Source organism: Yamadazyma tenuis, chromosome 4 (assembly GCF_029203305.1).
Source record: "Yamadazyma tenuis chromosome 4, complete sequence".
NCBI classification, from domain to species: Eukaryota; Fungi; Ascomycota; class Pichiomycetes; order Serinales; family Debaryomycetaceae; genus Yamadazyma; species Yamadazyma tenuis.
The window spans coordinates 76230-88121 of record NC_089464.1 but is presented as its reverse complement, the minus strand read 5'-3'; the positions used below and the strand labels follow the sequence as shown (position 1 = coordinate 88121).

The 11892-nt window shown below is 46.2% G+C and overlaps 4 protein-coding genes across 4 annotated transcripts; 1 reads left to right on the top strand and 3 right to left on the bottom strand. All coding sequences in view use genetic code 12, as the record gives it.

Annotated features, from left to right (window-relative positions):
- Nucleotides 1-1075: 1075 nt before the first annotated feature.
- Nucleotides 1076-3757, top strand: FOX2 (bifunctional hydroxyacyl-CoA dehydrogenase/enoyl-CoA hydratase fox2; the record flags this gene model as incomplete). The annotated part of the gene is made up of 1 exon (XM_006684575.1): nucleotides 1076-3757. One exon carries the CDS (start codon nucleotides 1076-1078, stop codon nucleotides 3755-3757), a length of 2682 nt encoding a protein of 893 aa, XP_006684638.1.
- Nucleotides 3758-3861: 104 nt separating this feature from the next.
- Nucleotides 3862-5808, bottom strand: MIH1 (m-phase inducer phosphatase; the record flags this gene model as incomplete). Its single annotated transcript, XM_066158015.1, has 1 exon — nucleotides 3862-5808. The coding sequence occupies one exon, from the start codon at nucleotides 5806-5808 to the stop codon at nucleotides 3862-3864; it is 1947 nt and encodes a 648-aa protein (XP_066014112.1).
- Nucleotides 5809-6693: 885 nt separating this feature from the next.
- On the bottom strand, nucleotides 6694-8715 carry PSN45_003112 (serine/threonine protein kinase; the record flags this gene model as incomplete). The annotated part of the gene is made up of 1 exon (XM_066158014.1): nucleotides 6694-8715. One exon carries the CDS (start codon nucleotides 8713-8715, stop codon nucleotides 6694-6696), a length of 2022 nt encoding a protein of 673 aa, XP_066014111.1.
- Nucleotides 8716-8830: 115 nt separating this feature from the next.
- On the bottom strand, nucleotides 8831-11782 carry POL5 (DNA-directed DNA polymerase; the record flags this gene model as incomplete). Its single annotated transcript, XM_066158013.1, has 1 exon — nucleotides 8831-11782. The coding sequence occupies one exon, from the start codon at nucleotides 11780-11782 to the stop codon at nucleotides 8831-8833; it is 2952 nt and encodes a 983-aa protein (XP_066014110.1).
- Between the last annotated feature and the right edge of the window lie 110 nt (nucleotides 11783-11892).

Here is an 11892-nt window from a genome sequence, read left to right as displayed (position 1 = left end):
TGATCTCCTCCACATATAGCCACAGGGGTGAAGCCCACCCCCCCACCTGGTTGTTGGCACCCAACACATTCCCGACACAATGCAATTTTTTTGCTCATTGGCTCTTCGAGCACCAATATTGCGAGTATTATTCAGGTTGCTTAGTGGGGCAGCTTTTAGCGAATGGCGTTTCATGGCGGAAGGAAGGTAGGAAATAGGTGGGTGGGATAGGGGATGCAAAGAGAAGAATAGCGGGGGTAACGGAATTGCCCGAGAGTAGGAATTGTTGTTAATATAAGGAATAGTCTATATATATGGTTATTTGGCTGCAAAAGCTGCGGAAGGGCCTGGTGGGGTTTCAGAAAAACTGAAAAAAATGTTTGTTACACAAATATCGACTACTTTCGTTGTGTGAAGCCTAGAACACAACTGCGACATTGATGTTGTATTTTGGAAAGTAATTATATTCACACCATTATATTCTTTCTTGGTACATTATATTCATCCTTTTGTGGCCGGTGTTTCGGCCATCCGCGAATTGTGGGGAAGCGATGAGCTCAGGGAGCACCAGGACAGGCTCACGTGACTTACTCGTGACCCTAGCCACGCACCAGCACCCTGCCACCCTCCCACCGCGAAAATGCTCTTGTCTGTGGCTCGCCAATTAAATCGTTTGCAGGTCACTCCTTTGGCGCACATGAATGTGAGACGTCCTCGGTTCATGGGTGCGCATTTGTGTGCGCGCGCGTGGGCCGAGGATTGACAGCCACCGCGACGATGGTACTATCCACCGCTAGAACCGCGGTGGCCCCACCCCCAGCTCGCACCATATTGTACCATTCTCACTCCAGTTAATCACCCACTTAATACCATTACCACCTCCCCAAGACCAACCCCAGACCGCCTTCAGAATGCCACCACCGCCCACCCTCACTACTTTCGTCCTACCTCCTCGTTCTTTCGTCCTCATCTAAAATTACTCTTCCCGTCACCCCGCAAAAATATCACAGTCTGAAATTCTCACAATATAAATCCATCAATTTCCACTTTCTCCGTTTTCTCAACTACACAAACAAGGTATTTACTATTATTCAACATGTCGGAAATATCTTTCAAAGACAAAGTCGTCGTGGTCACCGGTGCTGGAGGTGCATTGGGTAAGCACTACTGCTTGGAGTACGCCAAGCGTGGGGCCAAGGTGGTGGTGAATGATTTGGGATTCAAAAACGGTGTATCCGAGGCTGCCAACAAGGTAGTAGACGAAATCAAGGCGTTGGGAGGAATTGCTGTTGCCGACTACCACAACGTGTTGGAGGGTGAAAAGATCATCGAGACTGCCGTCAAGAACTTCGGCACCATCCATATCTTGATCAACAATGCTGGTATTCTCAGGGACGCTCAGTTCAAGAAAATGACCCCAGAACAGTACCAACTTATTATTGACGTCCACTTAAACGGAGCCTACAAGTGCACACAAGCAGCGTGGCCTTACTTTAGAAAGCAGGAGTATGGTAGAATTGTCAACACCGCTTCTCCCGCTGGGTTGTACGGGAATTTTGGACAGGCCAACTACTCGGCTGCTAAATCGGGATTGATTGGTTTTGCCGAAACCTTGGCCAAGGAAGGTGCCAAGTACAACATTACTGCCAACGTCATTGCTCCATTGGCCAGATCTCCCATGACAGAAGGAATCTTGCCGGAGTCGATTTTGGTGCAATTGGGTCCTGAAAAAATCGCTCCTTTGGTGTTATACTTGACCCATGAGGGCGTGGAAGCCAACGGGCAAATCTTTGAATTGGCGGCTGGATTCTACTCGCAGATCAGATGGCAGAGATCTGGTGGTGCTCTCTTCAAGCCAGACCTGACTTTTGGTGCCGAATTGGTGGCTAAGAAGTTTGAAGAAATTGTCGATTTCGACGATTCTTCCAGACCCGAGTTGTTGAAGAACCAGAACCCACACATGGTCAACGACTATTTGTCGTTGAACGAGGCGGCCCGGGCCTTGAAGGAAAATGACCTTTCCGGTGCTCCTAAAATCTCCTTGAAGGACAAGGTTGTCTTGATCACTGGTGCTGGTGCTGGCTTGGGTAGAGACTATGCTTTGTTCTTTGCCAAGTACGGAGCCAAGGTGGTTGTCAATGACTTTGCCGACCCTTCCAAGGTTGTTGAAGAGATCAAGGCCGCCGGTGGTGAAGCTCATGGTGACCAACATGATGTGGGTACTCAGTACACCGAAATCATCGATAACGTTATCAGCAAGTACGGCACCATCGATGTTTTGGTCAACAACGCCGGGATTTTGAGAGACAAGTCGTTTGCCAAGATGACCGACAAGGAATGGTACCAGGTGCAACAAGTTCACTTGAACGGTACTTTTCACTTGACCAGATTGGCCTGGCCTCACTTTTTGGAAAAGAAATTTGGTAGAGTTATCAACATTTCTTCCACTTCGGGTATTTACGGTAACTTTGGCCAAACCAACTATGCCACTGCCAAGGCAGCCATCATTGGTTTCTCCAAGACCATTGCCATTGAAGGGGCCAAGAGCAACATCAAGGTTAACACTGTTGCTCCACACGCCGAAACCGCTATGACATTGACCATTTTCAGCGAATCTGACAAGAACTTGTACCCACCAGAATTGGTTGCTCCATTGTTGGTGTTCTTAGCATCTGATGATGTTCCATGTACTGGAGAATTATTCGAAGGTGGTGGTGGTTGGATTGGTAACACCAGATGGCAAAGATCCAAGGGAGTTGTATGCAAAGATAAGGTTGTCACTCCCGAATTCATCAGAGACAACTACTCCAAGATCATCGACTTTACTGAATCTTCTAACCCCAAGAGCACTGGTGAATCTTCCATGGAGATTTTGAGTGCGGTTGACCCAGATGAAGATGATGAAGATGAAGAGGAAGAAGAAGATGATGATGAAGAAGAGATTGAAGCTGAACCTGAATTCTCCTACACTGACAGGGAAGTTATTTTGTATAACATTGCTGTTGGTGCCAAGGCTAAGGAGTTGAAGTATGTGTATGAAAACGATAGTGATTTCCAGGTGGTTCCAACCTTTGGACACTTGGTGATTTTCAACTCGCCTGCTTCAATGGCTTTCAGCAAGCTCTTGAAGAACTTCAACGCAATGTTTTTGTTACACGGAGAGCATTACATTAAGTTGGAACAATATCCAATTCCAACCGAAGCCAAGGTGAAGACCACGTTCAGCCCATTGGCCGTCACTCAAAAAGGAACCAATACAGTTGTTGTGCAAGGGTCCAAGTCGGTTGACACTGAAACCGGAGAATTGGTGTTCTCCAACGAAGCAACTTTCTTTATTAGAAACTGTGAAGGTGAAACCAAGACGTACGGGGAAAGAAAAACCTTTGCTACTTCTTTATTCACAGCACCAAAATCTGCTCCAGACTTTGAGGCCACTATTCCCGTTTCTGAAGATTTAGCTGCATTGTACAGATTGACTGGAGACAGGAACCCATTGCACATTGACCCAGCTTTTGCAGCGGGTGCCAAGTTTGACAAGCCAATCTTACACGGTATGGGAACTTACGGTTTAAGTGCCAAGGTGTTGTTGGATCGTTTTGGTGCTTTTGATGAAATCAAGGCCAGATTCACCGGAATCGTCTTCCCAGGCGAAACCTTGAAGGTGGTGGCCTGGAAGCAAGGAGACGTTGTCATTTTCCAAACTCATGTTGTTGAGAGAGGAACCATTGCCATCAACAATGCTGCCATCAAATTGCTTGGTAACAAGGCTAATTTGTAGGTTGATTTAGTATAAAAGGATTTAGTTTAAATGAATGAGTTATTTATCTGATTTAAGTAGTGGTTGAATTGAATGAGTTTACTAGCTTATTATATGCGTAATATCTAAGTATCCAAATATTGCAGAGGGCCATTAGATGATTTCTTATAATATGGTACCTGGAAATCAACTGGGGTATCATTAATAGGATCGATGATTGAAGTGGCCCGATTATGATGGCTTATAGAGGTACCAATGGTGGACATGGGGGTGGGGGTAGGGGTCATATTAGATAAAGGTGAACTGATGATGGGGGAAGTGATGGAAGTGTTCTTGTTGTGAAGTGAAAGGGTAATGGTATTATTAGAGCCAACAGAGCTGCTAGCAGTAGAAAGAACCCCTGTGCTAATCGACAAGTTTTTCTTGTTGAAAGGTGAACTGGTTTGGGTGTTGGAGAATGCAGAGGTATGGAACCCACTTAAGCTTGGGAACTTAAAGTCGGAAGCAATAGTCTTGGAGCTGGACATCGCTGTGACCGACTTCTTTTTCTTGTGTTGGGACAAACCCAAGTTCAAAGACGAGATGGAAGACGAGGTGGTTGCGGCGGTTGGGGAAGCACTTGACCCAAAAAACTCGTTCATCTCCAAAATTGGACTATTGGAGATTGAAACCGAGTCGGCAGAGTCGTTGGATGAAAATGTCGACAACTCCGACAATGAGCTGTTCAAGGAGTTGATCGAGTTCGAAGATCCGTTGAACCTGGAGAACTTGGTGACGGGAGGCAAGAACTCTTCCTGTTGGATCAACTCGTTTGAGTAGGAAAAAGTCGAAGACCTATTGAGTTGAAGGTCCGCCGGGCGGGTGAAGCTGCTGGACTTCTGTCTCTTCAAGATTTTCAAGTTCTCTGAATGCAAAGTAATGGTGGTATAACTGTTTGACCGGTTGTGTTCTTTCAACTTGGAGAAAGATCTGAACTTATCTAGGTCGCTCGAACACTTCTTGACATGATTAGTATCCTTCATCTCCACATAGTTCTGAGGCTCACAGTACATTTTGAAGGACTCATAAAACTTCTTATAACCTCCATCCAAAATCAAGATATCAGGGTAGCTCAAGTGAGGATAGTTGTTCAAGTTCAAGATTCTATCGGTTTTTCTCAAATGGGACGCCATAGTAGGCCCTCTGAAAATGCTGAACTCGCAGTGGAACACAATCAAGTATCGCTGGCTGGACCTGTATTCGGAGTCTTGAGCAATGAACCGGGTTTCCAAGTCCTGCTTGTCAGAGATGTTGATGGCATTTTTGATATGGCCTCCTTCGTACTCGTAGTCGAACCGGCAGTCGACCACGATAATCTCATCAAATTGGTGGGTGTACTTGTTGTTGATGAGATCACAGAACGATGCCAGATCGATTCTTGGGACGAGGTCGGACTCGACCGTGAAATATTTTATGTTGGAGTGTTTGAGAAGCGAGTTATCGTCTTGGAGAACCACGTCTTTTTCCTTGGTGGTTTGGTACATCGAATGGAACCGGCGGAGGGAAAGGCCTGGGGGAGCGGGTGCCTGGGGTTTGGGGAAGTCATCGAGGTCGTCGATGTCCAAAGCGACTTCGAGGTCGTCAATGGTGGACACGGTGGTATTTGCATCGAGATCGTCGAGATCAGCCTGTACCAGAATTCCCCTGTCTGCTTGGTCCACGTCATGGACCACGCTGTCACTATCCTCGTCCTTGGACCGTTTGATGAACCGTTTTGTTGAACTAAAGCGTTTCTTCACCGAGTCGATGTTCATGTTCATCAAGTTGGACAAGTTGCGGAACGGCTTACGCGACACCAATGGCGATGTGATTACCATGCGGTTCTTTCTGTTGTTGATGGGAGTATCGGGGTGGGTTTCGTCATCGTCTTCTTCTTCGGTTCCTTCATCATCAACCTCTTGGTGCAGTTTCTGGAGAAAAACACTGATGTGGTCGGTCGGAGTATCAAGGAAACTACTTAGAGGCCGATCTCGCTTAGCGGCCTTATCTGCAAAAATATTAGCATTAGGTGACATTAAGGATTTATTGCCCATGGTCAAATAGCAATCAAGTCAAACAAACACGAAAAGGCACGAGATAACAGGACAGGAAGAACGAGAGCCGAGGGAACGGGATGTACGTGGTGGGAAGGATGGTGTGGGTTGGGTATACAAAGTATATACGTAGTTTGAAAAAACGGAGGTTTGTGCAGAGTTGCGATAATCAGGGGCAGTCTTGTTATTTAAATAAGTGAGTATTTGTGCCAGAGGAACAATAAGGTTTATACAGGCCTGAGCTAGTACGCGCGCGGTGCGCGGAGCACGGCGTGGTGGTGGTGGTGGCGGCGGTAGTGGTAGAGGTGAGGTCCGTGACAGGATAGAGTCTAAATGAACAATGAGGTATACATAAACACAAACACTAGCACGAGGATATACCCCGATATTACGTATACATAAACACCATGGTATGCATCATACGTATATCAATAAGTTGATGCCACCTCCTCCTCTTTGTTTGATTCTCATCGCTGCTTTGTGCGTGTAGTAAATTCCGATTATTTATTTATCAATGCCTGCATTAGGCAACCCAAATTTTCGATCTCGCATTGTTTCATGCAACCGAACTTGAAATTATTCTTTCAGTTGGTGATGAGGTGGATGTCCGTTTCAGGTGGAATTTCACCGCCATTGTGCTCCGCATCTTTGGTAATCGACCCACGGCGTACGCAAGCCATCACCCACATGCATGCCATTTTAGTCATGTTGCACCCAATTCTCCGTGGTGCATCCACTGCCAATTACTCCGCCGTCTGTTCAAAACTGAGGCTGCAGGGTGCATCTATAGTCAAAGCATCGTCAACGACCCTAAAAGGTTCGGCAATGGCCAATGCATGTCGCTCATGCAGGCACGAGCCGACGTCTAAGGACAGCCTGTAAAAATCAATCTAAACGGTCGAGGTATTCGCCCATGTCCTGGAACTTAAATTTGGAGGTGTTAGTGTTTGTATTTATGTTTGTGTCAACTTCTCCGTACACAAAAGTAGAATCCGCCTCATCATCTACCTCATCGTCAGAACCTCCCACGGCATCGCTCACCACACTGTCCGTGTCACTTTCATCCTGACTGCGGAGGTTGATTGAAAAATTGTCATCTGTCAAATACGCGTTGAGGTTCAACGAAGAGCTCGAACTGGTGATTCTCATCAATGGGCTGCCAAAACTGTTTTTCCGGTGCGACGAGCCGACCGACCCTACTGACGAGTGCCGGCTGCCGAAGATGTTGGGTGGCTCCAAATCAAGTTTGTCGTTGACATCTTTACTTTTAAATCCCCTTGTGTCCGGAGGTGAGGAAAGCGAGCTAATGGTGTGATTCATGCCGTGAATTTTATCGAAGAACGATCGCGTAGGGCTGTAGAACACCGACGTTGATGGTGACAGTGGCCCAAGCGTCACTGGTCGTGGGCTTATCATGCTGGAAGAGCTCGAGAGCGACGGGCTGGCGGACAATGGCGTGGAAACTGGTGCCAATGGAGTTGAGGTGCCGATTTTGACGGGAGAACTGAGGGTATTGCGCCGAGGAGCCGTGAAGTTGAGTGACGGTGGTGCCTGTACTCGCTCACTCAAGCGGTTGGATGCAAATAATCGGTCTGGACCGAGGGGGTAATCTTTTCTATCTTCATTCGACAAAAACTCGACTTTTTTGTCTTCAATCGACTCATGGGAGCCAGTAACAACAGCAATGGGTTGTATATCTTCTGCTCCATCATCGTCACTTTCCATGGATCCCATCGATGAGCTATCAAAGTAGCTGTCAAGCAAATCGTCCACAGGTTCCAAGTGGTTATAGTCACCGTCGTAATGCTCAATCTTGATTGGGTTAACACTTTCCATAGGCTTTCCGCCAAAGAACTTTTTGATCTTGTTGGTCAAGCCTAACTGATTGTGGATCACCCCGTCGTTAAACCTTTTGAACCGTAGAGACTCGGACATCGTCAAGTCAAATGTGGTAAAACTGTGGTCCTTGATATTTTGAATGGTATATCTGTGATTGGGGTCTTTGACTAGGATCTTCGAGATGAGATCACAGAGTAGATTGAACTCCTTGCGGTCTGACTCGGTGAACTTGGAGCTGAAGCGAGTTTGGGGGAACTTGAGGTCCTTAGTGACGATGTTCTTGAAGAGCCCAAACTCGTTTTTACCGTTGAATGGGAGATCGTTGAATATCAAACAGTACAAGATGACTCCCAACGACCAGATATCTATGCGTTTGTCGATTTTATTGGTGGTGATATCGTTGATCATCGAGAGCCTGTTGTTCACAAACTGGCAAAGCTCTGGTGCAAAAAAGGCCGGGGTCCCCATGGTCTTCCCCAACTCTTTGGCATCATTGGCATTGTTCTCGAGAATAAGAGACACCCCAAAGTCGGTGATTTTCATGCTGTTGCCCTGGATCAAAAGATTCGAAGGCTTTAGGTCTCGGTGGATAATACCCTTATATTCATGCAAATACTCAAGTCCATTGACAACATCCCGTAAGATCTTGTTGATGGTGAGTCCCCGCCCATTCTTGAGCTTCTCTGTGTAGTGGTTGTAGCGTTTCCAGTCGATTTCTCCGTCGGAACAGTATTCTAGCACCAAGAGTATCTTATCATACTTGAGGTCGTCAATTACCAGGTACAACTTCACGACGTTGGGATGATTACACTCCTTCATGATCTGGATTTCTCGCTTAATCTTGGTCATGTGGCTCAAGTAAGTCTTGGTAATGAGCTTGGTTTTGTCAATTCGGTTGATGGTTTTGATTGCCACGAGCTTGTCTTCATCTCCCAGCTGGATCACTCTTTCTGCTAGAAGCACCTTACCCGATTGGCCCTGCCCAATTTTTCGTAGGATACGGTACTGGTCATTGATGATCCGTTTCTTCCTTGTGTCGGTGGAGATCTCGAGTCTCGATACATCCATTACAGTTCAAACAATTTAAACCAGCTAAGCGTCGCGATTTTAGTCTTGTACCTTTTTGTGTTTCGCGACTCTATTGATGCTAAACACTAGACATTCTAAAAACGTATATACACGGCTACTTTCTCCAGGAGCTCAACCAGTTGATGAAGTCAAAGAATAGAGACGGCTGGGTTTTGGACCGGCCGTTTTTGGCCCATGTTTTCATCGTCTGGGCGTAGATATCGATGATTGGTTCCACCTGGTGCGAGTCTAAGCTCACAAGGGTTTTTGCAATCAATATGGACGCACTGTTGCACGCCAAAATATGGGAACTATTGGACGACTTCGACTCAGAAACCTGACCGTGTACCCATTCCAACAATGTCCGAAGAGTTTCGACTGTTTCCAGCATCTTTTGTACCACATGTACGTCAAGTTTGACCTTCGACAACCGGTTTTTGAGTAGTTTATGGGCCTTAGTACCCACGTTCTTGTCAAGAGTCAAGTTGATGAGAATGAGAAGCGGTTTGATCATCTGGAAGTTAAGTTGTGATTCCGGCTGCGCTTTGCAGAAGATATCCAAAAGGTCCAACACTCTGTGCTTGATGAACACCATTTGTTCTCTGGCTTCTGCAACTTCAGACTTACGTTTGTTTCCGGTCTCCGTCGACGACAAGATGTCTCTTCTCTCCTTGAAGATCTTGGAAAGCTGGTTATCCATTGCAAACATCTCCTCGTCGTCAGCATTGTCTAGTTCGACGGACGAATCGTCATCGTCTGAACTCAAGTCTTCGAACTTAACTTCTCCGTCATAGTCGGTAGGAATGCCCAATGCCTGGGCCAACTTGAGGTTGGTGTCTTTGTCAACATCTGTCATGTGTGTTTCTTGATCGTTGTCGCTTTCATCGTCGTCTTCGTCGTCATCTTCGTCATCCTCGTCATCCTCGTCTTCCACCTCCTCCTCATCTTCGACAAAGTCGCCTTCTTTATCGAACAAGCTTTTCTGCCCCTCCTTATTCTCCTTGGCAGTCAAAACACTGAACAACACCTCCAAACACTCGTCCGTGACTCTTATATTCCCACTGGAGTCCTTTTGACAAAGGAGCGATTCCCAAATGATGTAGCAGAACTTTCTGAGAAGGGCAGACTTTTTGGAAATGAACGACAAGATGATTTCCGTCATCACCATGGCAGAGTTCACGTCTTGTCCATCATTTTCAGAGAATGTGCTTTCGAAGCACGCTTTTAACTCGTCCACCACCGAAAATGAATCTTCGTCTCCCATGTAAATTTGAAGAAGAATCATGGAGAAGAGTAACTCGAAACTGTAGATTTTGTCATCAGACCCGGTGTCTTGTGATAAGTCTTCCACCTTCTGCAAGAGAGTAGAGCACTCCAGCTTCACACGAGCCAACTCTTGGTCAAGCTCCAGGATGAATTCGTAGTTGCTCGATTTCTCAAGTTTCCTGATGTACTTGATACAGTATAGCGACCACGAAGAGTTGTTCGTCTTCGTGTTGATGATATCTCCGAGAATAGAGTTGAGCCTGTCCTGGCACATGTTCCTGATGTTGATGGAAACATTCGGAGCATCGGTGGACTTGAAAAGACTGTATCTTATGAGCAAATTCAAAATGTCTTCAATCCAAGACCCAATAAACTGCCTATTTCCTCGTATTAATTGAAGCAACAGGTTCAAGCACCACTTCTGGATATTATCATTGACTTTTTTCAAATCTGCATCGTCATCAACCAAAGAGCTTTCGAACTGCTTGGTCAAAACGTTTTTGAACTTCTCCAAAACCACTACATCTTGGGCATCATCACCAATTTTTTGACTTAAACACCCGATCAACACCTCGGTGGTCTTACTTTTGGTGAGAAGATCAAAGTTCCAGCACCCTCCATGCTTGGGGTCCACCAAACATGCCAAAGTATACGGAGCTTTGAGAGGATTCTGGGTAGATTCTTGCTTAATGGTGCTCAAACACTTCACGGAAATCTTATTCAACATTCTATTGGTCTGGGCAGATTGGTTGATTAAGCACCTCAAGAAGTTGGGAGTAATGATACACTCAACCTGGTCATAGTTCACCGCATGGTATGCCTTTATAAAGAGTTCAAATCCCCAGTACTTTCTTTCGTGAGAAGACTTTTCCGCAAAGAAAGATTCATCCACCACCACTTTCCAGAACTCTCTGAGACCCACAGACCCATCCTCCTTGACAGCCTTGGAGTTGTTGGTCTTCTTCTTCTTTTTTGGGGGTGTTCCCTCCGGCTTGTTGATGAGCTTTTCCAATACCAAGCCCCACACAAAGTGCACTCTTGGAGTCCAAGATCCTTTCTGTTTCTGAGCATTGGCATCGTCATCATCGGCAACTTCCACGTCTTTCAAAGCCTTTGATAACGTTGGTAAGTTGCCCTTGGCCAACGGGTCGTAGTTTTTCCAGGAATTGTTGATGTTGCCATTTTTCACTCTCATGGCATGAGGAATCGAAAGGTATATGGCCACGCCCTCCGAGGTGAACGTCAAGCCCAAGTCGGCCGTTGCCCGAAGGATATACGTCACCAACTCATCTGTCAACTCAAGTTGCTTAATAAACGAACAAAGGGTGAAAACAGCCGTTTCTCTCAACCAGGACTTGAAGGTCGCAAGCTCTAAAAGACACCTTAAAAATTTGATTGTATCGGCTGGCTTTGTGTATGTGGCATTAAATATGATCTTGCAATTGATCAACGTTTGAAGACCGAACAAACGGCCAAAAAGTGCCGCTCGTTCGTCTTTTCCCTTCATGGAAGGCTTGATTTCAATTATGTTTAGGATATCATCCATGAAACCAGACACCGTCAACGGGTACGACAGACTGGCGATGAGCTCTTGGACAACCTCTGTCAAGGCCATGGAGAAGCCGTACCGGGCACATTGTCGGGTGGTGTTGAGACCTTTGATGAGTCTGTTCAACGCATACAGCCAGTCCTCGGAAGTGTTTGAATCTGTCAATTCCTTGAGCAAGGTGACGGCTGCATCGAGCCGTTCCTGTGGAAGCTCGGACGCGAGCTTATAGTAGTGGTCTTTCAGAACAGCCATGGGGTGGGTGTGCTGTTTGTGAAGAAAGGCGGGTATTAGTGGTGGTCGATGTAATTTTTCAGTCGCAGATGAGATGCGACCAGGCTGCAAAAAAGAAGAGAAAAGTAACG